Source organism: Blastocystis hominis, assembly GCF_000151665.1.
Source record: "Blastocystis hominis, Singapore isolate B (sub-type 7) whole genome shotgun sequence assembly, scaffold_13".
NCBI lineage: Eukaryota > Bigyra > Opalinata > Blastocystidae > Blastocystis > Blastocystis hominis.
The window spans coordinates 309,785-335,185 of NW_013171820.1; the positions used below are offsets into that span (position 1 = coordinate 309,785).

At 51.2% G+C, this 25,401-nt stretch overlaps 8 protein-coding genes; 4 read left to right on the top strand and 4 right to left on the bottom strand.

Moving 5' to 3' along the window:
• Positions 1–113: 113 nt before the first annotated feature.
• Positions 114–1,274, bottom strand: GSBLH_T00007033001 (uncharacterized protein; the record flags this gene model as incomplete). Its single annotated transcript, XM_013040187.1, has 6 exons — positions 114–128; positions 170–514; positions 545–940; positions 971–1,045; positions 1,076–1,159; positions 1,191–1,274. The coding sequence occupies 6 exons, from the start codon at positions 1,272–1,274 to the stop codon at positions 114–116; spliced, it is 999 nt and encodes a 332-aa protein (XP_012895641.1).
• A 248-nt stretch (positions 1,275–1,522) lies between these two features.
• On the top strand, positions 1,523–3,148 carry GSBLH_T00001737001 (uncharacterized protein). XM_013040188.1 has 7 exons: positions 1,523–2,127; positions 2,159–2,585; positions 2,617–2,679; positions 2,712–2,824; positions 2,856–2,890; positions 2,923–2,999; positions 3,035–3,148. The coding sequence occupies exons 2-7, from the start codon at positions 2,517–2,519 to the stop codon at positions 3,092–3,094; spliced, it is 417 nt and encodes a 138-aa protein (XP_012895642.1). The 5' UTR covers positions 1,523–2,127; positions 2,159–2,516; the 3' UTR covers positions 3,095–3,148.
• A 93-nt stretch (positions 3,149–3,241) lies between these two features.
• GSBLH_T00001738001 (uncharacterized protein) lies at positions 3,242–4,153 on the top strand (the record flags this gene model as incomplete). XM_013040189.1 has 3 exons in its annotated part: positions 3,242–3,508; positions 3,540–3,684; positions 3,717–4,153. The coding sequence occupies exons 1-3, from the start codon at positions 3,392–3,394 to the stop codon at positions 4,151–4,153; spliced, it is 699 nt and encodes a 232-aa protein (XP_012895643.1). The 5' UTR covers positions 3,242–3,391.
• A 5,719-nt stretch (positions 4,154–9,872) lies between these two features.
• On the bottom strand, positions 9,873–12,818 carry GSBLH_T00001739001 (uncharacterized protein; the record flags this gene model as incomplete). The annotated part of the gene is made up of 5 exons (XM_013040190.1): positions 9,873–11,262; positions 11,294–11,662; positions 11,697–11,816; positions 11,849–12,063; positions 12,096–12,818. The coding sequence occupies 5 exons, from the start codon at positions 12,816–12,818 to the stop codon at positions 9,873–9,875; spliced, it is 2,817 nt and encodes a 938-aa protein (XP_012895644.1).
• A 492-nt stretch (positions 12,819–13,310) lies between these two features.
• GSBLH_T00001740001 (uncharacterized protein) lies at positions 13,311–15,042 on the top strand. XM_013040191.1 has 3 exons: positions 13,311–13,361; positions 13,394–14,605; positions 14,728–15,042. The coding sequence occupies exons 1-3, from the start codon at positions 13,342–13,344 to the stop codon at positions 14,996–14,998; spliced, it is 1,503 nt and encodes a 500-aa protein (XP_012895645.1). The 5' UTR covers positions 13,311–13,341; the 3' UTR covers positions 14,999–15,042.
• A 92-nt stretch (positions 15,043–15,134) lies between these two features.
• On the bottom strand, positions 15,135–17,599 carry GSBLH_T00007034001 (uncharacterized protein; the record flags this gene model as incomplete). Its single annotated transcript, XM_013040192.1, is given in 8 exon segments — positions 15,135–15,252; positions 15,257–15,277; positions 15,282–15,580; positions 15,611–15,991; positions 16,023–16,253; positions 16,284–17,057; positions 17,101–17,237; positions 17,242–17,599. Coding segments are annotated over 8 exon segments (2,319 nt in total).
• A 3,540-nt stretch (positions 17,600–21,139) lies between these two features.
• On the top strand, positions 21,140–21,759 carry GSBLH_T00001742001 (uncharacterized protein). XM_013040193.1 has 4 exons: positions 21,140–21,177; positions 21,212–21,377; positions 21,409–21,556; positions 21,589–21,759. The coding sequence occupies exons 1-4, from the start codon at positions 21,172–21,174 to the stop codon at positions 21,677–21,679; spliced, it is 411 nt and encodes a 136-aa protein (XP_012895647.1). The 5' UTR covers positions 21,140–21,171; the 3' UTR covers positions 21,680–21,759.
• Positions 21,760–21,787: 28 nt separating this feature from the next.
• Positions 21,788–22,797, bottom strand: GSBLH_T00001743001 (uncharacterized protein). XM_013040194.1 has 2 exons: positions 22,688–22,797; positions 21,788–22,653 (listed from the first exon to the last, which is right to left on the bottom strand). The coding sequence occupies exons 1-2, from the start codon at positions 22,701–22,703 to the stop codon at positions 21,818–21,820; spliced, it is 852 nt and encodes a 283-aa protein (XP_012895648.1). The 5' UTR covers positions 22,704–22,797; the 3' UTR covers positions 21,788–21,817.
• Positions 22,798–25,401: the final 2,604 nt, after the last annotated feature.

Below are 25,401 nucleotides of genomic sequence, written 5' to 3' on the forward strand. Positions count from 1 at the left end.
CTTTGGAGTCTTTGGAAGCATTTGAATCATTTTCAGTGTTCGTTTTTTTCGATTTGTTCAACGTGCTCAAAGAACTCTCTTCGTTCAATTCGTTCGATTCATTCGATTCTCGTTCATCGTTTGTTTCGCTCGTTTTCTCGTCCAACACACAAAAAATCTCTCGATTTACGCACTCCAGCAACTCTTCCGATTCCTCCAGCTTCATCCAGTACGCCTCCGTGCTTCGACCCACTCTCACCTTCGAGAACACATCGCGCAGCTTCCCATACACCGACACAATGCTCGACAGCCGGATTTCCTGCTCCAGTCTCGACAGAAACACCAATTCGCGAAGCAAATCCCGCGTCTTCTGCGAGTAATGTCCGCCGTGCTGCTGCAAGTCGCGCGACACGAAGAACGGAAACAGCGACTGCTGGCAGAAGGACAGTGAGAGCGAGTCGTTCAGATCGCATTGCAGAACTTTCAGTTCCTTGACCTCGCTGGTGATCATGCGATCGAGAAGCAAGTTGGCTCTCTACCGTCAAGCGAACGAGCGGAAAAATACTTCCATCCACACGGGAGAATAAAACAAACACTCCTCGAGCTGCAGAGGATACTGCATTAACGTTTCGTTTACGATGTCGCGGTAGCGAGGATACAAAAACAAAAATGAAACCGTTAGCTCGTTTAGGAAAGAGGAGAGTTGCGGAAAAGCGCGAGAACAAGCATTCGCATTGTCGCTGAAACACTTGACGAAGCCATTGCAACGATGGCGAAAGAGGAGCGTGCAGAACAGCGTGGTGCTTCCAGGATGCAGCATATGCACATCACAAATGAGAAGTCCCGCGATATTATCACAAGGAATGTGGTTCTGAAGAAAGTCGAGCTGCAACAACACAGAAGTGATGAAATACACGCCTCCACGCTTATAAAGCATTTGGCGCTCTTTTACATTCCCAGACTAAAAGGTACAAAAAGGGTAAGAGACTACGTTTGCTGTGATCTCTTGAGGAAATAAAGACTTGTCAATAGACATTTCACCGAGCTCATCCATCAGAAATGGAATCTACAATAGAAAACATTCACTCCATCGCACAATATGCTCAGCATTGAGGATAAACACAACGTTATGCTGCTCGTTGCACTTCATCGCGTAATACTTGATAAATCGGGCAATTAACTGCAAAGTAATTGTTCGCATAATCGACTACTTCACGGTAACCACACTCACGAGACAAAACAAGAAGTCCGTCATCTTCCAAAAGATCAATGACCCCTTGTTTTAAAAAGTTCATAGAAAGTTATAGGAGTATAGAGCAAAATTGAAATTAATTTGTGCGAACTTTTTGTCTGACTTGATGGTACATGCATGGGAACTAACTGCATGTAGACCAAACAGTTGGGATCCTCATACCCACTCGAATACAAATAGAAAGGCTGGATTAGAACCCATGAATGAACAAAATACAATGAAAAACCGCGGTCATTACAGTATCTCACCAATTGTATTACCAGAGCTTAGATAAGCATGGATGACCCTAGCTCATCTCGCAAAGATCCAGAAGAAGATGTACCTTTGTCTGTTTCTCGAAGATTGAGGAATCAACGAAATTCAATAATCTACTATCTATCCCAAGTTCCTCCCGTGCTCGAGGATAAGTTGGCCCCGGGCGAATTTATTGATACTATCAACGACCAGCAGCTAGTTCAATTCCCCATTCTAACAGAGGAGTTGGTCGAAACTGATATTATTCCCAGGGCCTCTGTCAAGAGAAGTAACCAATGCTCCGATAATGACGACTTACTAAAGGCATGGAATTCACGCCGCAATTGTCTGATCGATGCCTTATTACAAACAAAAATCCCTCCTGTTCCGGACGACATAAGCGTAAATGACGAGGAACAAGACACTTACTACGAGGTATTGAACCATCCTCCTGAGATGCCGTCCATTAATTATTTCTCTAACGATGTTCTATATTACAATAACGGGATTTTGGAACGTCCTGTCGTGGAGCTCCCTCATCCCGTCGTTCACCACTTATCCTTATCAGATCTCTCCTGGAGTGACAGCGAGAGCAGCGATGAGGATGACTCGATGAACTCTTATGATGATTCCTCTGCTCATAGTGTCTGCTGTACTACTTTGTAATTGCAGGACTAGGTGCGTAATCCTTAGAAAAGATTATTTATGTCCCATTTGTTTAGAAGCCCCGCATAATCCTGTATCTACTCTTTGTGGTCACATTTTTTGTGAAAAATGTATTCGAAGAATGTTTAAAGTACGTAGAGCGTAGGCTTGAGCTTATTGCGTAGAATTGCCTTGAATGGAAGTGTCCGCAATGTCGGGCTCCCCTCACTCTGGACGACTTTCATCCGATTTATCTTCCCTGATGTTGTTTTCATTTATAATGTATTTTGCTTTTGACATGTTTGTCAATCAAATAACCGCGGTGTGGATTGAAAGCTTGACAATCCCACTTTTGTTTTAATCGCTTACTGATTTGCTTTGTTTGTCCCTTTATCACTCCCTCAATATGAATACAAATCCGTCGGAAGAATCCCTCAAGAAGCAATCTTGTCTTCGCTTCCCTTGTCCATGGAATGTATATCATAGTCGTGTTTGTCACCTCCCAGAGAGTTAATATCATTGACAGATCGAAAGAACTATACTACATCAAACTCCAACAAATGTCTGTTGTAGGAATTTGGTCCGAATTCTGACTGTACAGAGAAAGGAGGACACGGAAAGCTACGAGGAATCGTCCGAAGATGACATGATTTCTACTAATGACTCTGACTCTTCAGAATCATCAAGATGTTTGTACATAGACTCATTTGAAAAGTATGTTGCGTCCGTTTTCTTTCATCCCTAGAAACCCAAAAGTGCAAAAACACGAATTCTTTAGAAGTACATTCTCCTTCACGCTTGTTGAGATGTAGTGCTGCGCGATCCTGATTCTATCGACTCGATCCAGTTTTTTGGCAGGTATGAGGAATCACCATCATGTGAAAGTCCTGTACGAGTGTTGTTTTTCGTTATGCTAACTCATAGTTCGTGCCTCCTCACCTGGCACGTTACAATTTTTCAAATGAATGTTACTCTTACTTTTAAGCTTACGGAATTTGCCTATTTCTTCTTTTCCGCGCAAATTATTCTTTATTTCTTTTATTATTTGTTGAATACCCAAAATCGCAAAAACCCGAACAATACTTTGATTGAATTTGTATATATAAAATATACATATATATACAAATGTCTGATTCTCCTATTATTCTTATTGCAGGACAAGAGAAGTGTGGGAAAAGCAGTATCATAGATGTCGTGTTTAAGCGCAAATCTGTTTACAAGACCTTCTTCTTGATTTCGACTTCCTCCCTGAACAAATATACTTCGAGAAGGAATCTGTTTATGGAATACAATATTTGGGAGTTGCCAAGTGATTTTAAAGAGATTGCGAAAGAATTCGCGAATATCAAATCGGATATTAAACGAGTCAAGGTCCTTATATACGTTATTAGTCTAGAAGTAACTAGATACGGAGTGGGTTTTCTTGTAGAATATGTACACAAAATACAATGGATTCCAAGCTCCCAATCTTTCTGGACTCAGTGATCTTCTTCAATTACTCAGAGAAGCCAAAGATTTGCATCTCTCGGTCTTTTTCCACAGAAGCGATATCTCTCCCACGAGCGAGCAGCAGGGTGCTCCCCAATTCGATCCATGCGAGTTGTAGACTTTCAGAGGTCGGTGCAGACGATGATCGCCGAGCAGCTCTCCGATCTCGATATGGGCATCACCACGAGCTTCTACCGCACCTCCATCTACGACAATTCGATTTTCGACGGTGTCAGCAAGTGCGTGCAGCGCATCCTCCCTCGCCGCACGAACGTCCAGAACCTGCTGAACTCGCTGTCGCAGAGCTGCGGGATGAGCAAAGTGTACCTCTTCGACACGTTCAGCAAGCTGTGCATCGCGATGGACAGCACGCCGAACGAAAGCAGTCTCTACGAGCTCTGCAGCGACAGCATCGACGTCGTTTTGGAGCTCGTCGGAATCTACAGCCGGTCCGACGGGGCGGCGACGACCTCGCTGACGTCGTCCGACCCGCTGAAGCTGGAAGACGAAGTGGGGAGAGAGCTGAAAGAGCCGACGGTGGCGTCGATCATGTAGGAAGAAGGGAAGGGAGCGAGGAATAGACTGGAGAAGGCGAAGCGGAAGTATATGGTGCATTTCTATCACTCCATCCCGAACATCGCGCTGGTGTGCATCATTCGCGAGGAGTATTTCGATCGGATGGGGCTGATCGAGTACAATCTGCAGTGCGTGTCGCAGTACTTGATGGAGTTGTATAAGCGGAAGGAGTGTGTTGTTTGTTCAACAAAGAGGAAAGGAGGAATCGGAGAGCACGCGATTGTGCGACAGCAGCTCTTTCACGACGACCGGGCTGGTGATCTGCAAATCAGAATCCCACGCAAGAGCCAACGTTGAACTCCGTTCGGAGGAGCCGAGCGATGGACTCCGCTTCGTCCACGCGCGACGCGTCCAGCAGCGCGAGGACGAACTGCTTGGCTTCCAGCTGGCTGAGGACGCTCTCTTTCTTCACGCAGTCGCGCAGAACCGATTCGATTTCGTCGAGAGAGCGCAGGCCCGCGATCAGAGAGCGAAGCTCGGCTCGATCCGCTGGCGCAATGGAGCGAAGCACGCGCTGGTAGCACGCGCTGATGGCTTCGGAGAGCGGACGAGTCGGATTCGGGGAGAGGAGAGCGGGCGAATTGGCGTCGCGTGCGTCGCGTGCGTCGCGTGCGTCGCGTGCGTCGCTGCTCGGCGCTGAGGGCTTCATCTGCTCGAGTTTTCGTCGCTGCGCGGGCGCGAGCTCCGAGCCGAAGCAGACGAGGAACCCGCGCGCAACGTGCGAATTCTTGGCCTGGAGGAGCGACTGCGTCGTGGCAAGCAACTCGACCTGGCTGACTCGGATTTGCAGCGATCGGATCCGCTTCCAGACCGATTCGTCGATCGGAATCGCGGGCAGCGTCGCAAACTACGCTCCATTCGCTTTGCTTTCGCTACGTGCTTGAAAAACTCGCAGAGCTGAACATCGCGATACTCCTTCGCGCTCTCCATCACGCTCACGTACGCCTCGATCTGCTCGGGTTTATTGAATTTCACGCTTAACTGCGCTCGGATGAACGACCGATTCATCACTTCGTCGTTTTTCTGCAGCTCCACCGTCAGATTTCTACCGTCGACCCCTCGCTTCGCAGCTACCTTTCGAGGAAATAGCGAATGCTCTGCGTTAAATACTCCGCGAGATGGCTTCGGTCCTCGGTCGGAGCGAGAATGCACAGGTATTTGTACAGCTCCCAGACCGAGATCTCGCGTCGCGACAGCGAGAACTCCTTCATTTTGGCCTCGAGCGCTTTTGTAATGTGTGGGATCGAAAGCTCTTCGGCGTTGGTGATGCTGAGAAGCGACACGACCATGTCGGCGTCGCTGACTCCGTCCATCGAAAGCGATTTGAAAAAGGTTCGTTTGGAGAGTAAAAAGCTTTGCAGCAGCATTTCCTTTGTGATGTTCATGCAGACGCGTTTGTATTTGGGGACGGGAAGCAAGGACAAGAGGAATTTTTGGTAGGAATTGGAAGTGAGTTTGATGTGGCGATGCGATAAAAACGCGTAGGTTCGGGCGATGCCTTCGAGGTATCCGTAGCGACTGAATTGATCGATGAGCTCGGAGGTGACGATGTCCGTGTATCCGTAGCTTGAATAGTGGCGAAAGAAGAGAGACGAAACGAGATCAGTGGAGTGAAGGTCTCCTGCTTTTTTCATTAGGAGAGACACCAAGGAGCTGGGAACCCCCTGGGGAAGGAGAAACACTTGGGAGGTCACTTCTTTGAGTGAGTCTTTGGAATCGACCTTATCGATCAATGTTGACAATTCGGATATTTTCTAAAGTTAAAAAGATGTTGAATGAAAAAAACGGAATGCTGAGAAAGACGAGCGTTCGCAAACGCGCGATAGGGGATCCATTGAGCCGTGGCACGAATCTAACAATTTAAGAAATTGAGAGACAATCACATTCGAAGGATAAAAAATGGAGTGGAGAGATTGCGTCCATTTTCTGGTTCCATGTCGAATCATCAAGGAAAACATATTGCCAACAAACAACGAATCGCTTCTTTCCCTTTTTTGATTTTTCGACTTTCCTTTTCTCTTTCTTCTCTTGCTGCATTTTATAGTACTCTAGCAAGATCTTTTGATTCCGAATCTCTTCTGCCGAGAGTCTAGACTCAACCGCTTCCTCCATTCCTACCCAGTCCATTCATCTGTCTCCATCATCATGCTGGACGCGATCTCCCCATCCAGCCTGGTTTGATCGGTTTGTTTCTGCGATTCCCTCGTTCCTATTCCTCCGCTCTTTTCTTCTTCCTCCTCCTCCGATTCGTAGGGATCGTAAAACATCGAAATTCCGGCGGCAATCTTCGCGTTTTTGGCGAAGGTCGCGGCATTGGATCCTTTTCGAACCACTTTAAAGCCGTCGTCCGCCGTCGATTTGGTTTTCTTCTTTGTGGGCTTGGAAGCGGAAGCTTCCGCTTCCTGTGGGGTGGGCTTTTGCTGTGTTCCGAGTGTTTGGTTTGGATTGTTTGCTTTCCACTGTGGTTTCGAATTCGTGTTTGTGTTCGTGTTCGTATTTGATTTCGATTTCGTATTTGATTTCGATTTCGATTGGATTTCGGATTGCAACGGACGCAGCGAACCATCCACTCCCGCGGTTTTCTTCGCCTTCTTCTTCTTCTTGCTCTGCGTGGCTTCCTTCGGCGTCCTCGCAACCTCCATCTCCGCAATCCGCTCAATCGCTTCCCCGCACAGCGCCAACCGCGCATCCGACCGGTTCGTCCGCAATCGCCGCATCATCTCCACATACTCTTCCAGCTCCGCCTACACCTCATTTCTCCGCTTCTCTCCCCCCACAATCCAAATCTGCCGCGACTGCAGCGCTCGGAAGTCCTCGATCACGTGCGGCTTCGCCGCGAATTGATTCAGCGACTGGTTCGAGCGCTCGATTCGCTTCTTCACGCTCTGCACGCGCTTCGAAACGCCCTCCAGCAATGATTGGACGGACGCTGGAGTCAGTTCCGCGGTTATTGCAGAGGAAGGAGATTCGGTGCGGGAATAATCGCGGGGATTGGAGAGAACGGAGGTGGCGAAGTCGAAGCAGTCGGAGAGAACCGCGGGGAAAAAGAGGGAAATCGTGGAAACGTTGGCAGTGATGAAGGCAAGCAAGCGACGACGAAGATTTTCGCACGCCGAACCCTACGGATAACCGCGGGACACCGATCCAACGTCCAAAATCGCGAAGATTTTTGGCAGAAGTTCGATTCGAAGCGTTTTCATGATCCGTTCGGAACACAAATCGGTCAACGAGTGAATCGTGTTCCTCCGATTGTCGGCCTCCGTCGAGTGGAAGCATCGGCCAATCAGATTTCCCTGCTCGTCCCCCGCCAAAACCTCGAAATTCCCGCCCAACGCGGCGATCCGCGATTCCCCGTCGATTTGCAGGTGATGAAACGCCTTTTTCACCCCCAGGAAAAACCTACATGCCACCCCTTCCCCGTTTCCACATTTCTCCGGTCGAGCTCTGCGCGATGCATCCGTTCCCCGCGGGGAACACGCGCTGCACGGTCTACCAATCATTCGATTCCGCCGACTGCACGATGGAGGGAAGCAGCGGGTAGATGCAGCCAGGGTCCACAGAATCGGGGAATAAACCGCGGGCAGCGGCCGTGCGGACGCACTGCTCGGTAGGGTAATAGTAGAACCCCCAGAGACTGCCGTCTGCCGCGAGAATGGTGTCGAAGCCGTCGTGGCAGGCGACTTGCCGCGGTTTAATCTGGATGTGGTAGAGCAGATTCACGGGGATCGGCTTCGCGCTCCGCTTGGGCGTTTCTCTCCGCGACGGCTGGAAGCCGGGCCAGAAGAGCACGCCGTCCGCCAGCCCCACGCAGGTGTGATCGCCGCGGCAGGCCACGCAGCGGACGCCGTCGATTCCCGCGGGGATCGGGAGGTCGACGGAGGACCGCGGGTCGGCGGGGATTTGGCCGGCGGTGTTGCGCCCCCAGAGGTAGAGAGAGCCGGTTTTGGATACGGCGGCGAAGTGGGAGTGACCGGCGGCGATGTGGGTGAAGAGAAGGGAGGAAGGGAGAGAAAGCTTGCTGCGAGTGAAGGAGGAGGAAAGAGAGAACGAGAAAGAGGAGGAAGGAGAGCGAGAGGACGCGGAGGCGGCGATGTAGAGCGCGCCTGAAGCGGTGAGAGCGAGGAGATGGGTCTGCGTGGAGGCGATGGAGAGAATGGTTGTGGTGCTAGTGGAGCCGGGAGAGGAGCAGGGATGGATGGAGGACGGAGAGAAGTGGCGGTCGGCGGCGTAGAGCGCGCCGTCGTTGATGAAGTGGATGGAGTGGGGAGAGAGGAGGAGTTGAGAGACCTGGAAGCGTGAGGGAGCGGGAGGGAGGGAACGTTGCGGAAGGTGGAGTTGAAAGAGAGTAAATCTGAAGCGAACTGCTTCGAAGGAGCCGTTTTCGAGAGCACGACGAGACTGTCGTATTCAAGGTGAGTAGGGGGAGAGGGAGGAAAGCGGCTCAGCAGAGTGTTGACGATTCTTCCTTTTGTGCTGGATACGAGAAGAAGATAGAGCAAAACTACATGTGAGTCATACGAAGGGCGACCACCTCGCGTGCTTTTATTTTCAAATGCAGCAATATGAGGCATATAGTTCATCTATACATGAAATATGCGAATGACAGCCACGGCGTCCGCATTACAAAACAACGGCTCTTGCTGAAGCAAATACTTTACAATCTTTATAGAATCATACTCAGCTACAGAATAATAACGTAGAGAGTACAAAATACCAGCTAGCTGAAGAACTCCTTGTACGAAATCAAAATAGGACTCGTTTTTATCTTCCATTCGTGTAGACATTATGTGAATAAAGGCTTCCAAATCATCTTGACGAACAACGTAGTTGACATCCTCCTTCTTCATTTGGTGCAGCGAAAGACTCTTTTGCAACTGGCGCAACACCTCTTCGACCTGCATATCGCACTTCTCTGAAACAAACACTTCGAACAATTAAATAACTTTGAACTCGTCTTCAAATCCCGCCTCCTCCTTCAAGAAGAAGCACTCCTCCCACGACACCATTCTACGCGTCACTCCCACGCTCCCCATCCCTACGCTCCTCTTCCTTCACACGCCAGCAGTCCATGCAGATTCGTCCCCCCAATGAACAGCTGTCCCGTCACAATCTCCACATTATGCGTCACGGGATGCACGGCCACCACCGCAGCATACGTTCCGAACGGCACCGTGTTTCCTCCCACCACCACCAATCGGTCTCCGATCTCGGGCACCACTTTTTTGATCTCCGTCGGCGACACCGTCGCTGAATCCGGCTCCCAGAACCCCAGCAGCGCCGGCGAGCAGCGGATCCGGATCGACTTCGTGCGCTGCTGCGCCTCGGCGGCGGTCTCCCACTGCGCGAGGATGTTGGCTTCGTCGCGCGTGGCGCATTGGCTCTGATAATGCATCAAAACCGGCGCGTCGTCGCGCGTGGCGTGGATGAAATCGAAGAGTTCCGCCTGCGAGTCGAAGAGCTCCTTCACGCTGCTGCCGCCGTCCGTGTCGCGAATTCGATCGAACACGCGGGGGAACTGCGACTTGAGCGCGCGGAGCTTGGCGACGGCCTGCGAGGAGAAGGACAGATCGCGCTTCCAGGACCCGTCGAAGGTGTCCAGCTCGCTCAGACTCATCGCGAGCGGCGAGTCGAAGAGCTGCTCCTGGTAGCTCGCCGAGTAGGGCTCCGGCGTGTCCAGACACTGCACGAACGCTACGCTTCAAGAGGGAAACGGAGAACTACTCGGGTTGACCAGCTGCTGCCGGATCCACTTCAGGCCGATGTTGAAGTGGTCCGAGCCGCGCGTCAGCGTGTACGTCGCGACCAGCTTCTCGGCGGCGCCGCGCGGGATTTTGAGGATCTCCGCGAGGGCCTGGATGGAGCACCAGGTGGTCTTCTGGACGGCGGAGAGGTCGAAGAAGCGGTAGGCGGAGGGCGGGAAGGAGGTGAGCTTGACGACGACGGAGCCGGCCTCGATGGCCTCGATCCTGCCGACGGCGCCTTGGACGGTGTGCTTGGCGAGATTGCCGATGCCGAGGAAGACGACGGGGAGGTCCACGGCGATGCGCTCCCAGATGGAGACTTTGTCGGGGAAGTTGAAGACGGGGCTGGTGATCACGGAGACGGGCTTCACGAGCTGCAGAGGGAAGAGCTGGTTCTGCGAGGCGAAGCGGTAGTGCAGCTCCCCGGTGAGGCGGTGTCGCTTGACGCCCAGGATGGGGTGGAGCTCGAGCAGCACGTTGACGGTCTCCAGATCGACGCCGCCGAGCCCCAGAACGGAGAGCCGGCCCTGGAGCGCCTCCTTGACGACGCGCTGCATCATGGCCTTGATCTTTTCGATCTTGTTCGGGTACAGCGGGACGATGAACGACGTGTTTTCCTGCTTCAGCGACACGTAGTAGTTGCTCACGTAGATGCCCTCGATCAGCGCGTAGTGCTTCCGCCACAGCGGGTAGCACACCACGCGGTTCTTGCAGTTCTTCACCAGCTGCGTCAGCGTCTCCGTGTTGATCTGCCGGTCCTGCAACCGCGCCGGGATCTGCACCACCACCGTCGGCTGCCGGCTGTCGCGGCCCGCGCAGAGGATCCCCACGCCCCGCTCCGCGGTCCGGTAGGTCGCGAGGTCCAGCAGCGACGTGTCTTCCAGCGGCTGCAGGCGCAGCACGTTCTCCTGCTTGTCCGACGGCGAGCCGATCGCCGTGGTCCGCACCGCGCAGTGCACCTGGGCGATGCTCCGGAACACCGCCGATTCGAACGGGAAGCTGTACGAGCCCCACGACTTCGCGGAGTACTGGAAGAGCTGCGGGCCCTGGAAGGCGTTCCGCTTCTGCTCGTCGAGCGTGAGCCCCGCGTCGACCTGCAGCGCCTCCATGGCGGCCGTGAGCCGATCGATGTCGATGAACGGGATCAGATTCACGCCCTCCCAGGGGTTCTTCTTGTTGTTCATGTCGATGGAGAACCGCGCAGGGTAGAAGTCCGCCACGGGCGACTTCGCGCTCACCAGCACGCGGTACGACGCGGGGAGAATCGACTGGCTCTGCGGGGGCAGGCACGACAGCTGCTGCAGGAACGGCTTGACGGGCGCGCCCAGCGAGAACGACGAGTACTTCCTGCAGGGAACGCCCAGAGCCAAAGCCGCACATGTCGCAGCGCGCGAGGTCCGACGGCAGCGGCGCGTAGTGGTAGCGGTAGAACCAGGTCCAGCTGCGAACCCCGCGGTAGTAGTAGAGCAGCACCCAGTACAGTCCCTCGTAGTAGTTTCGGCACACGTCGTCCAGGATGACCTCGTTCTCTAGAGAATAGTCCCGCTTTCTGGAATCGACGAGGCAGCTGGAGATTGAGCTTGTCGAAATAGTAGTATTGGCGGTAGTCGGCGGCGCGGTCGCCGAGCTTCTTGTGGATATACGCCTTCGATTTGATGAGGGGCAGGCCGCCAGGCACGGCTCGCTCCGGATTGGGGTCCTATTTCTCATCGCCAGCGCGAAGCCGAACGGGCGGGGAGCTGGTTCGCTCGCCTCGGCGCGGCCGCGCGTCGTGGGGCTGCTGGAGGAGCGCGATCATGACCTCCTCGGTCTCGCTGAGCCTCTGAAAGAACTGGCGGAGCAGGGAGAGCGAGGGCTTGGCGTCGTCGACGAGGAACTTGTGGCGGTCCAGGCAGACTTCTCTGCGAATGAGAGAAAAAGAAATATAGAGTACTTGTAAATAGCGATGAGGTCCTGGATGGAGCCGTTGACGATGTCCAGCGAGGGAAGCTCGGGGAGGAAATCGTTGCCTAGCAAAATCATGATGAACACGAAGTCGTCGATGAGACGCTCGCGGTCTTTCACGCTCATCCACGAAGCGTTCGACGGCTGCAGGTCGCGGAAGAGGTACTCGCGGAGGACGGAGATGTGGAAGATCTCCCATTTGTGCTGCGGGTTAGAGGAGAGAACGAACCACGGACAATGGGCTCTGCGCGATTGACGGTGGTCTGGACCTTCCGGAAATAGGCTCGGAAGTCGATGATGTTTCGCAGGAGAATCACGTTTACATCGTGGAGGGAGAGAGACAGGAGAATGAGGTCGGCATCAAGTCCGTAGATGCAGTGGCGCTCCGCGGCGTTGTAGTCCGGGCTCGTGCACAAATAGCGAATAAAATTCATGATTTTATGCTCTCCTTCTCCAGGATCACTGTGCGAGGAGTACAGCACCATTGTATTTCTCCAGAGAGGATCCTCTGATATCTTCTTTCGAATGAAATACTCTATGAGCTGGTCGACTTTGTGCATGAACTCGGTTCCGGGAGTGATGCAATTTGAATCAAATACCTCTCCCTTGTGGCCCGTAGACTCGACTTCGAGACACCGATCCAAGGCAGTTCGATAACGACGAGAACGTTGCTGATTCAGCTTGGCTCGCGGCGCAACTCCATCCACGGCTATAAACATCAGCTTTCTGGGTTGAATATTCGCGAAAATGTCCGAGATATAGCCAAACACATAAGATGCCACCATATCAGTTGTGGGAATCTCTCCGATAGCCGACTCTCCATGAGTCGCATTGTGAATGATTCCGTTCACATCCAAGTAGAGATAATCACATCTGGGTAGGAATTCACTTGATGTTACAATTTCACTAACGAGAGGATATCGTTCTAATAAGTAACGATAGAATTTGGGTATTCCCATGGGATAAAAAATAATGATAAAAATATTGAAAAATTAGAGCAGAAGAGAGAAGACAATGGTATGTATCACAGTGTAGAGAGGGAAAATGTGCATGGAAGGTGTTAAGTGAAAAGGGAGGAAACGAGCTGAATATCTGGGACTGGTTTAAAATAGGACCCGATTTGTAATAAAAATATTTGAATAAAAGAAAGACTTTGGCCAAATCAACGAAACGAGATGTCGTGCGAAACCAAATCGATTTGCTCACGCACGAGTCCCCGACCACGGGGAATGCATCCTATCCATTTTCAAGGCTTTCCTTTCAAGCGACACAATCCATTTCGCGTAGAATCCTACTCGTATCTTTCACTCCAAGCATCTCTGCGAATCGTACTATCGATTTTGAAAACTGTTTCGATTGTTCTAGAAAGTAACGTAGAAGGAATGATCATTTTTGAAAGGAATCGCGGTTAATCAACAGTGGAAACAATAGAAATAATAAGATACTTCATATTTTTTTTGTAAGCTTCTCATTATTCTAATAATGCCCGTTGAACTTCCTGCGTATGTGCGCACTTGAACTCTCTAACGAATAGTTATTGCGAAGAAATGCTCAAGGTTCTTCCCGACCCTAAGTTCGTCTGGAAGTACATGCTCGCTGTCACTCAGATTCCCCGTGGATCCAACCAGGGTGACGAGCTCTGGCGCCACAAGAAGATCCTCAACTTCCTGAAGACTCAGGCTGAGGAGTTGGGTTGCGAGGCCACCGTGGTCAAGGGTGACAACCTTGTTGTGAGAAAGCCCGCTTCTCCTGGATGCGAGGACAAGCCCATCGTGTGCCTGCAGTGCCATATGGATATGGTGGTTCAGAAGAACGATGACGTCGATATCGACTTTGCTACGGATCCTCTGACTCCCCGCATTGTGGACAACAAGTGGCTGATGGCTACCGGCACTTCTCTGGGTGCTGATAACGGTATTGGTATTGCCACCTGCTTCGCCATTCTGGAGGATAAGACCCTGAAGCACGGTCCTCTGGAGGTGCTGGTCACTCGTGATGAGGAGACTGGACTCTACGGAGCTGCCGAGCTGGAGGCCGGAGTTCTGAAGGCCAAGTACATGATCAACGTGGACTCGGAAGAAGAAGGCGCAGTGTGCGTCGGTTGCGCTGGTGGTTTCAACGTGCACATGAGACTGCCCACTCCTCGTCAGGCTGGAGAGGGAGAGGTGAAGAAGACCGTGATCCTCAACAACTTCTGCGGAGGTCACTCTGGTTGCGACATTGGTCTGGGCCGCGCCAACCCTCTGCACGTCATGGGACGTCTGCTGAAGGCCAACTGCTGCCCGTACCGCGTGATTTCGGTGGACTGCGGAACTGCCCACAACGCCATTCCTCGCAAGTGCGTGGTGGATGTGGCCGTGCCCGCGGAGAAGGCGGAGTGCTTCGACAAGTGCATGAAGAAGCACTTCGATGAGTTCGTGAAGGAGTACCACCTCATCGAGAAGACTGCCACTCTCGATATCGTGGAGAGCAAGTCCGAGCTGGAGCCCCTCACCGCCGAGGCCACGCAGAAGTTCGTGAACTTCATCAACGTGTATCCTTTCGCCGTGATGCGCTACTCTCCTTCGGTGAAGGGAGACATCGAGACCTCCACCACGCTGGCTATTGGCCGCATGGACAAGCCCGAGGAGTTCTTCTTCGTCGCCTCGGTGCGTTCCTTCGCGCAGTCCCAGATGGACATGATGTACAACAAGATCCGCTGCATCTGCGAGATGGGAGGACTGCAGCTGTCTGAGAGAATCGGAGCGTAGGTTGTGTGGTGATTGATTGTGGTTGTGGTTGTGATTTTGTGGTTTTTCTGATTTTTCTGATTTTTCTGATTGTGATTGCTCTTCTCTGATCGTGAACTTGCTTCTCACATCCATATAGTTATCCTGGATGGGAACCCAACATGGACTCGCCTCTCACCAAGGACCTCGTCGCTGCCTACACCGAGGCCACCGGCAAGGCGCCTCGTGTGTACGCCATCCACGCTGGTCTGGAGTGCGGACTCTTCATGGAGAAGTATCCTGAGCTGGACTGCTCTTCCATTGGTCCCGAACTGCAGTTCCCTCACTCTCCTCAGGAGAGACTGCTCATTGAGTCCGTGCCTCGCTTCTGGAAGGTCCTGACTCTGGCTCTGGAGAAGCTTGCTATGTAGATGATGGGATAGTAGTAGTACTAACTAAAGTCATTGAGCGCGAAGATTGTTTGTTTGATACAAGAAACACACGCAAACAGAAACAGAATTCGAATTTTAGAAACATGGACAAAGATAGTTCGATAGTTATTTTTTATTATTTTTTACAGAAGAGATAGATTCCGTGCCGCATCAGCTCTTCCTGCTTCAGGGCTCCGACCGTCGGTATCAGCTGCTCCATAAAACGCAGAGTCAATGTAAGATGGTCATAGTTCCTACGTCCCCAGCGCGCCCCGCCCCCTACATTTTCTGACTGAAGAGCGACGGAGACACGACGATCGCCAGCCCTTTCAGGCTCATGTGGTTGCGCTCCTTGTACAACGTCACCTCGCTCCAGAACCGGCAAAGATAGAGCAGAATGTACCGATTGGGCACGGGCATTTTGTGCAGCAGCGCGTAGGCCTCGTTCCGATCCCCCATCGCCGCGATCTCCTCGAAGAACGCGGAGGGGATCAGCCCATCGTCCCAGAACGAGATCGCCGACAGCAGCAGCATCGCGAGCTCCGCGGGGTCCTTCAGCGACCGGATGAACTCGTAGTCGCCCTACGCCTCACCGCCCCGCCGCGCCCGCACGTCCTTCATCCGCTTCTTCTGCGTCTCGTGCTTCACCGCGCTGCCGGGCTTCCGGAAGATGCCGTCGCAGAGATAGGCCTTGACCTCCACCATGGTCTCCACGATCGTCGTCACCACCTTCGGGATGTACTTGTTCCACCGCACCGACGGACTCGCGCTCGCGCTCGCGCTCAGCAGCCCCGCCTCGCTCGGCTCCGACGGCTCCGCGGGCTCCTGCGGCGGCTCGGCGCTCCACTCCACGTCGAAGCTGATGAGCGCGAGGCGGTCGACGCGGTTGGTCACGTAGGTGACGAAGGAGTCGTGGAGCTCGCTGGCCAGCGCGCTGTGCTGCGGCGACGTGCGACGCACCTCCTCGAAGGACTTGAACGAGAGCAGCTGGCTCTAGGCAATGGAGAGAAAGCGAGAAGGCGACGCGCTCGGAGGCGGAGAGATCGGGGTGGCGCGCGCGGACGGAGCTGGCCTCGGAGCGGCCCCACTCGAGATAGAGGTCGAGGATGTTGAGCAGCGCGTCGCGGCGCTCGGGCGACTGCAGAACCACGTCGATGGAGCGGCTGATGAGCGGCGTGACGAGGGAGAGGCAGCGCGACTGGAGGCTGCGGCGCTCGTACTCGAGGAGGTTGCAGGGCAGCTGGACGGTGATTTGCTAGGGCTCAGCGCGGGGCGGCGAGGGCACCTGGATTTCGCTCATGGGGATCGTGCGCTCCCAGCCGCCGTCGAGCAGCACGTGGATGCCGTCGAGGAAGGGCGAGAACCACATGTGCCCGATGCTGTACACCTTCGTCTCGGGCGTCTTGATGAAGTAGTTCGTCGAGGGGTCGAACAGACGGATCGGCGCGGACGGCGAGCGCGGCAGGCGGTGCGGACTGCAGCCGAAGCAGTTGGTCTGCGGGAGCAGGCCGTACTGGAACATGTTCTCGGCGGTCTGCTCCAGCGTGCGCAGCGCGGAGAGCGTGTACTCGTAGGGGAGGTTCTTGCTCGGCGAGGGCGCGATGTGCGAGAAGAGCAGCACTTTGAACTGGTCGATCTCGCTCTCCATCGGGTCCGGAGGGAGGAACGGCTCGCGCTCGTGGACCGCCACGGCGCGAAGCAGCACGATGATCATCGCGCCGATCTGCGAGGAGTTGCCCAGCGCGTCGGCGACGATCGAGGTGGGGTACAGCGAGGAGTAGAAGCAGACGGAGGAGTCGGGGTTGCGGTTCACGCTCTTGGGGAAGAGCATCAGCTGCCAGATGAACCGCACCACGTAGAGGATCGTGCTGCTCACGGCCAGCGGGAGCTCGAGCACTTTCTGGTAGAGCTTCTCCTCCTCCTCGCGCTCCACGAGGAGGAGGAACTCATTGCGATGCTCCGGGGGAATAAAACCGCCCTTGACAGAACGGACCCAGTCGCGAAGCAATGTGAAGAGAACGGACATGTTCGTCTCCGCGTCGATCACGTCGTAATCGCCCTGCGAGTGAGCGATGAGGAAAAAAAGAGAGAGAGAAACGTACATTGTTGACGCGCGTCTTGAAGTCGTTGTCGATGGAGGAGAGCGCTTTGATCGGGTATTGGAGGAAGGCGTGGCGGTGCGCGAGCACGTTCACAATGCGGAGAATCAGCGTGGGGATGGTGTGCGGACGGAACTGATCTACCGCGATTAGGTGGAGGAGAGACGAAGAGAGTACAGCTCACGTCGATGTGCATCGGGAGAAGCGATCCGATATCGCTGTGCTCGTTGATGAACGAGATGAACGACTTCTGCGCCATCTCGCTGATGAGATGGATGGCCTCGCTGCTCTGATAATACTGCGAGAACGACGTCATTTTCGAGTAGAAGATGCGGTCCGCGTCGTCCAGATTCGCCTGCATGTTCGCCAGCAAATGGCTCCCGGTCTTGTGGAACCAGACGAGCAGCACCTTCAGATAGAAACACCAGCGAATGCACTCCGTTTCGATTTCGCACGTCAGATTGATCGTGTGGTTGTCCGAATCCACCAGCACCAGCGTCATCTGCCCCGCTTTCGACCGCTTCAGCAGCACTTCCTACGCCTCACTCGGCATTTCCCAGCACGACCTTGACGTCCTTGATCGGCACCGAGTCGGACTCCGCGTCGTCGCCGACCTTCGAGAACCAGAGACGTTCGAAGGACGGCGAGAGATGCAGGACGCGGATCCGATGCGACCACGAGTTGAGAATGTGCCGCGTGAACACGCCGCCGCGAAGCAGGACACGCGCCACGCTGAGCCCGTCGGAGTAGACGTTGTAGGGGTCGAGATTGACGCTCTTCTCGGAGCTGCCGAAGCGAGCCAGGCCGGGGAGCAGGAGATTGTAGTGGACGAGGATGTCCATGACCTCCTCGGTGCGGTTGAGCTCCTCGAGCGAGCAGTCGAACACGCACGGCGTGACGGTCTCCGCTTTGAGCTTGGCGAGGTGGGCGGAGGAGAGCGTGAAGCCGGTTTCCTGGCCGGTGATGAGCCGCAGCGCGCTGACGATGATCCCGGTGAACTAGCCGTGAGCAGACGGGAGCAGGAGCACGGAGACATCGCAAGAGAACAGCGTCTTGCAGATGAAGTAGAGGACGAACGCGAACAGGGGCGGCGGGGGCAGCTTGATGGAGAGCAGATAGTTGATGAGCTCCCAGCCGCGCTGCTCGGAGTTCTCCTGCATGTTCGCGGAGGTCTGCTTCATCAGGAAGCAGTACGCGTTGTCCAGGATCTGGTCGCTGAGCAGCACGGCGCTCTTCAGCTCGTCCAGCAGCGACATCGGGTTCTCCTTCATCGGCAGGTCGCTCATGTACAGCATGATGATCACCTCCGTCCGCACCGTCGTCTGGAAGAACTGCCGCCGCACCGGCAGCAGCGGGCTCTGCGGCTCCTTCGGCGAGTAGTTGCTCAGGTCGTTCACCGACTGCCGCGTCCGCTTGTCGCGCAGGAAGTACATCGACGCGAACCGCGCGAACTCGAACTCGAACGAGTACGTGAAGTTCTCCTCCAAAAACTTGTAGATCCCGTCCTCCGGCAGCAGGCTGATGAACGGCCGCCGCACCGAGTCCTTCTTGCTCGCGTTGTACTCCTGGAAGTCCACCTAGCGCGTCACTCCGCGCGGTCTGCGTACCTCCGAGGCCAGCTGCGAGGCCTCCGACGTCGGGAGTCCGCGGCCTAGAAGTGAGGAACAATCTGCGAGGCCACGCTCGGCGAGGTCCTGCGTGCTGTACAGCGCGGCGATCTCTTCGTCCTAGGAAGGAGAAGGACGGCGAGGAAGGGTACCGTGTACACGCCGAAGCGCTGGAGATGCTTCATGTACTGCGTCACGCCCTCGTCGAACTTCGAGAGCATGCCCCAGTGCACGTCCATCGGGATGTTGTAGCGGATTCGGATCGATTCCGCCGCCTGGATCATCTCTTTCGTCGGGTTTTTCTCGCAGGACAGGATGCGCTCCAGAAAAAGTCCGTAGAAGAAGTGGAGAGCGTCCTTCGATGAGCGTTCTGAATGATTATAGAGAAAAAAGATAGGAAAACGTCGCCCGAAAAATTGATAGGGATTTCGAGTGGGGTATGTGCCGACTGTGCTACGACTACAAGTTAGATACAGAAAAAACACCAAAACAATGATTTTTCGAGAGAGTAGCTAGACATGAGACACACTCGATAGACCTACTTCGATGAGCGATAGATAGATGGCAGAGAGAGCGAGCCCGAGTGGCTGAACTGAAGAGACTTGACCTTTGCAGAATCATTTCTCCGATTATGGGCCGAGGTCACGGACTGCGTCCGATTGAGAGGGAAAAAGCCAGACTCGCCCAGCATCGTCAAACCCGCCCCCCATCCATTATCATAGTGTCTTAATACATGGATATAATCCTTTTCAACTAGATTCACCTCGTTCTGATTTTTCTTCTCATAACTTTTGATAATGATCGCCATCTACACAACAAATCAAGCTATATCAACAAACGTAATTGCACATTGTTTCATCGTCACTCTGCACCAGGTTATCACTATTCGCAGTCTCCAATCCAGAGGGACACGAATATAGAACTTCATGACTTCTTTTGTTAAAGTAATATATTTTTTTGGTCTCTGGATCGAGGCACTTCACATAGCACAAAGTGCGACTCATTATTAAAGGTGAAAGTGAGAAAAACCACAATTCGTTCGAAACAGACACACTATTATGTCTAAAAAGCTGGTATGGAAGACCAAAACGATTCGAAAGAGAGTAAAGGTGCCTCCTAAGCGGTTCGGAAGGCCCAGGAATAAGGTGGGGAAGGTGAGTTGCGATCGGAGTGGTATTTTGTCGTGTTGCATTGTGACGGTGTAGTCCATCAAGATGGAACACCCTGCAGCTATTATTGCCAGTGTAGTGACTGATGCATTGATTTCGATGTAGTTCTATGCAATAGTGGATTTGGCCTATCCCCTATAACGATTCAAAAAGAAGATTTTGTGGAAGGGGACTGGGATGAACTTCTTTCCATTTTCCAAGTGTTAGTCAACTCGAAAGCATTCATCGAGTTTTTGTGCAGCTGTCGCTTTTACACAAATCCAAGCAAGAAGGGGAAGAAGTACTACTTTGTGGGCGTCCTCAGTTCCTTTTTGCGCAGCGTGGCAATGAACCAGTCGGTCCTTCCCGAAGCAAAAGCTGCAAACCAGTTTATCAAATATTGCTTGAAGTGGATTCCGACGCTCAGACAGACGCCTCTCTCCGCCACCGCGTTCCTACACGAATACTTTCATCACATGGAATCAGAGCTGCGCGAAATCAACGCGCTCCATTTCAAATCTTGGTGCAGTCGAGCATTGCTCTCATGCGATCGCTGTAGTGATCCGCCCTGCTTGAAACCTAGTTAGGCCTCTTCGAAATCCATTCCAGTCTCTCGCATCGAAGCGAGAGCCAAACCTCATTCGAATCCACACACTCTCCATGATCGATCTCCCCATCACCACATCCAACACAACACTTCTCTATTCGAGTCTCTTTACGCCACACACTCTCTTATCCAAGTTTCTGCTGCAATCACTAGAGCCATCCAAATCGCCACACTTCCAGCCATCATCCCAATCTTTGCAACCAGCGAAGCCACCTATTTTAACGATTGCTCATTCCCTTCAAACCCTCTCCGATCCGATCTTTCGTTTCGGATCGTCATTACTCTTTCGGTGTGAGACCGATCAAAGCATGACCATCCCCGACTCGCTCTCTCTTCCCAATGTGGATAAGGAGGACGGAATTGTGATGTACATTCTGTGTACTGTCGTTGTGAAGCGGGAAGGCTGCTTCTACACTTACAAGCGGTTCTTCTCTCCGATCCAATCCGAATCTGGGAGTTCTAGGCTTATTTATGACTTGAAGACTTGGAGTCGGTGGGTTTGCGTGTCAGAAGAAGGATGGAACGCTGTTTCCCCCAAATTTTTGAAATCGGTGTGTCCCTATGTCCTCCACTATGAAAGAGTATTTTTCTAGCAACAATGCATCCTATTTGTTAAAAACGGAAGAGATGGCAATTCGGCCCGATTTTTGTCAGTGTCGATTATAATTAGAAATACGGAACATCTCTCTAATATAATATCGAATTTTGAGATATGCCTGTAGGTGGAAGGAGTCCACGGAGTTAGGATGTAGTATACCGACGATATCAAAGTAGTGCGTGGGATCGTGATTCTTGATGAAGAAGGCAATTCGATCACCAAGAAATACTACACGAACGATTTTCCTACTGTCGAGGCGCAAGAAGCGTTTGAACAGCAAATCTTTAAGAAGTTCAAGCCAGCGAATGTGAAGGATGAGAGTAGAATTGTGTGCCCATATTGAGTGCATAGCCACGATCGGTCTTCTTGATAAGTATGTTGTGATCGGAAAAGCAGGAAACGATTGTTCTATATTCTTCTATGGATCGGATAGCGAAAACGAAATGATTCTGATTACTGCGATGGATGGTTTCTACGAGGCTCTCAAGTTGATTCTCAAGTGGGTTCTGTTTTGCCTCCAGCAACGTCTAGAGACAAGCTAGATCGCAACGAGATGCTGAAGCGGATGCCATCCCTATTCCTTCTGATGGATGAGCTTTGTGATGCTGGGTACTTTTCGTAGCTCCTCCACGTAACTTGTAGCGTTTTAAAGGAGATCGACGGGAATGTTCTTGTGCGAAATGTAGAAATGCGACTAAAATACCCTTGTTTGTTGAACAACAAACACGCCTCTCAATCTCCACACATGCTCCTTTCCCGCTTATTCCTCCTGAGCCATGGCAGCCTTCTTCTCCGCCACGCGCTGCTTTCTCTGCTCGTAGGTGAGCTTCTTGGGATGAGCGAACTGCTTGAAGGCGGCAGCATAGTCGAAGTCGCTCTTCTTGGCGGGGGTCGGATCCGCGCGGATCGCCTTGTGCGCGTTCGCGTAGATCTCCTCCAGCATGTCTCCCTCGATTCCGTTCTTGATGTAGCGCGAGAACTGCTTCTCGTAGAGCTCCGCGTTCTCCTCCTTCAGCTGGTTCATGTACTCCGCGATGGGGGCGCCGAAGATCTTGTCGCGGTGCTCCTCCGCGTTGTACTCCTTGTCCTCGCGGCTGTAGCCATAGAAGCGAGTGTTCTTGTGCGGGATGTCCAGACCACCGTCGTTCGCGCCCTTCAGCACAGCGAACACGCGGGCTCCCGTCGTCGTGCGGCGCAGACCCACATCCAGGTAGCAGCGGAAAGGACGCTTCTCGCCCAGCTCCGCGACGAAGTGCGTCTTCTTCTCGCCCTCGCAGGTCTTCACCTCACCGTCCACCTTCTCGTTGCCCTTGTACATCTCGGCCATGCCCAGCTTCGTCAGCAGACGGCGAGCCACCAGCAGACCCGTGCAGTAAGAAGCAGCGTAGTTCGTCAGACCCAGCTTCACTCCGTAGCGGGGAAGCTCGGCAGAGGTAGCAGCGCACAGAACGCGGTCACCAATGATCTCAGCAGACACGATCTGAGCAATCACCTTGTGGTTGGTGATGCGCACCACCAGGCGGTACTTGGGGGTGTTGTACTTGTTCTTGGCCTGGATGATCAGTCGCTTACGAGCGTAGTAGTCGGTCTTACCCTCTAGGCATCAGCAGACAAACAGAACGCCTCCTACCACGACGACGACGCATCTTGGTCTGGAAACGCTTGAAGTAGGCTTTGTTCTTCAGAACTTTCACGAAAGGCTAGGGGTGAGTAAGGGGAGATCGATTCAAACCATTCTTGTAGAGAATTGAATTAATGTGAGTGAAATGAGTGGTAAAGTGTTCGTACAGTGGTTCATGATAGTCAAGGGGGATGGAAGAAATGGGAAAAGAAAGGGATAGAGGGAGTGTGGAAGGGGGATGAAGGGGAGTATGGAAAGGGAATGAGGAGAAATGGTGGGGAGAAGAGATATGAGTGAGGTGGTGAGGAGATGTGAATATGACGTGTGAGTTATTTTGGTTTGAAGAAGGCAATGGAAGTGTATGTATGTCATGGATAAAGGGAGGGTAATTTGAATGGGGTGTAAGAATGGAATAATGGTTGAAAAGAGGGTGCTGGTATGTTAATTTGGAACATTTTGAGTGTGAAACAGGAGGATTTTAGGGAGTGAAGGTGAGTATGATGGTAGTGGAGAATGAATAGGAACTTGTTGGTCGTTTGCTGTGTGTCAGTAGGAAGAAAGAGCGAATATGAATGCGTGACTCTAACATGGAATTACAGCAAATCGTTTATCCATTACACAAGCTGACAAGTGAAGAGAAAATGTGGATGAAACGATTTTGTGGGTTATACGATATGATAGCAATCGGCTGCAATACATGAACCTTCTAAATGTTGTCAGATAGAATGCATAATCTTTAAAATACCGACCATTTCACATATTATTATTTGGGAATTACGAGACTTTGAGATAAACAAATGGTTAAAAACGTCATTATTGGTGTGATCACTGTGAGACATACTATATCAAAAATGATAACAATCGTGCTGTAGGATTAGATAATATCGCTGAATTTACAATCACACTGGTGCTATCATAATGAAGGTACTATTAGAACAGGCAAAACAACACGGAAAGAATAGATTGTGTACTATTTCAATAGAGTGATCTGCAACACAATGAAGTCTAGTAATATACGATGAACAATGATAAAATAGAAAAGAATATAGAACAATACATAAATGAGGCAAGAGTAGATTAATATTTCCAAACAGAAATAACTCAAGTATATGATTAACTCAGATCCATTTAAGGCAAGAAAGATAAATGAGCGTCGCTCATTCTTGTCACTTCTACCACTATTTCTTTCAATTACCTTCTTCTGGCTCAGATATTGTCACAAGATCAGCAAAATTGGAAGAGACATCTGTAAGTTAAAAATAAATGAATAGAAAGAACTGTTGATTGTCTTTGATCGCACTACCTGGAATGAAGAACCAAGTGTGGCTTCTTGAACATTTGGAATATCTAAAAAACAAACCTACACTAAAACTACTCTCTAAAATAACCGAGCGAGGCATAAAGAAGCTACTTCCCCAATAATTGCAGTTGATAATGGATGTTAGACTTGGAAGATCTACGCTCCATCGTTTCAAATCATTTCATTCATACTTCGCATTGTCAGTGAACAAGAATCACTATCCTTTCCCTCAATTGCATCATAACCAAGAGTAATGGATTGTAATGATGGCAGATCTAGATCCATCATTTTATTCTATTGCATTCATTACTTTCAATCACTGTATGCAGGGATGCATTAAATGCAGCATCTCCTAATGTAATGGATTGTAGATTTGGAAGATCTATTCAGGATTCATAATTCAATATCATATCAATACCTTCAATAACTAGTGAACTACAATAGAAATTGCCTGAGATTTCATCGATTTCTCCAATTTTCATGGATTTCAGATTTGGTAGATTCTTCAATTCAAAGTCACCTCCAAAATCACAAAAACTGTATTCACCAATTTCAATCGATTCCAATGATTCACAATTCAATATGTAAAAGGATTTTGTTAAGTCAACAGTTTGTTGTGTCGCATTGTCAAGAATATCTTCCCAAATATATCTGTCGAGTTGGAAAAAAGAATCATTCTCAATGCTCAAGCTTATTAATCGATTCAATCCATCGATTTTGAAAGTTTGTACGGATCTAAAACAATGGTCCCCTATTTGTATTGATTCAACTCGAGTGAATCGAGAAAAATCAAATACTGTATAATCAGTATCGTTACAGGTCCAAGAGGGAATAACAATGGAAACAACAGATGATTCGATAGATTGAATATAGTCGAAATTGCGTACTTTTGGAAATAGCAATTCAGAAACATCTACACTGTTTAATAAAAATAGTAGTCTACCCTTCACAATTGGATGTGCAACATGTTCAAACTTTTTGGGTAAATAGACATTTTGGAGATTTAGAATATCTAAATACTATTAGTATCGACAGCTAGAATAACTTTCCAATGTTACTGAACGACAAAAATAGAAACTCCATCCATCATCATTCGTAATCGATGTTAGATTTGGAAGATCTATAAAGTAAATCATTATGAATCATTTCATTATTACTTCGCATTATCAAGGAACAGGTTTCATCTTCATCTCTTCCACAAATTGCTTCTCTACCGAGTTGAATGGATTGTAAGGATGGAAGATCTACATTCATCATTTCATTCTCATTCATTCAATACTTTCCACTATTGTCAAAGAGGAATACTCGAATGAATAATTGCCTAATGTGATGGATTGTAGATTTGGAAGATCTATGCATTACCCAAATATTCAATATCATGTTAATACCTCGAACCACAAACGAACTCCAATAGAAACTGAAT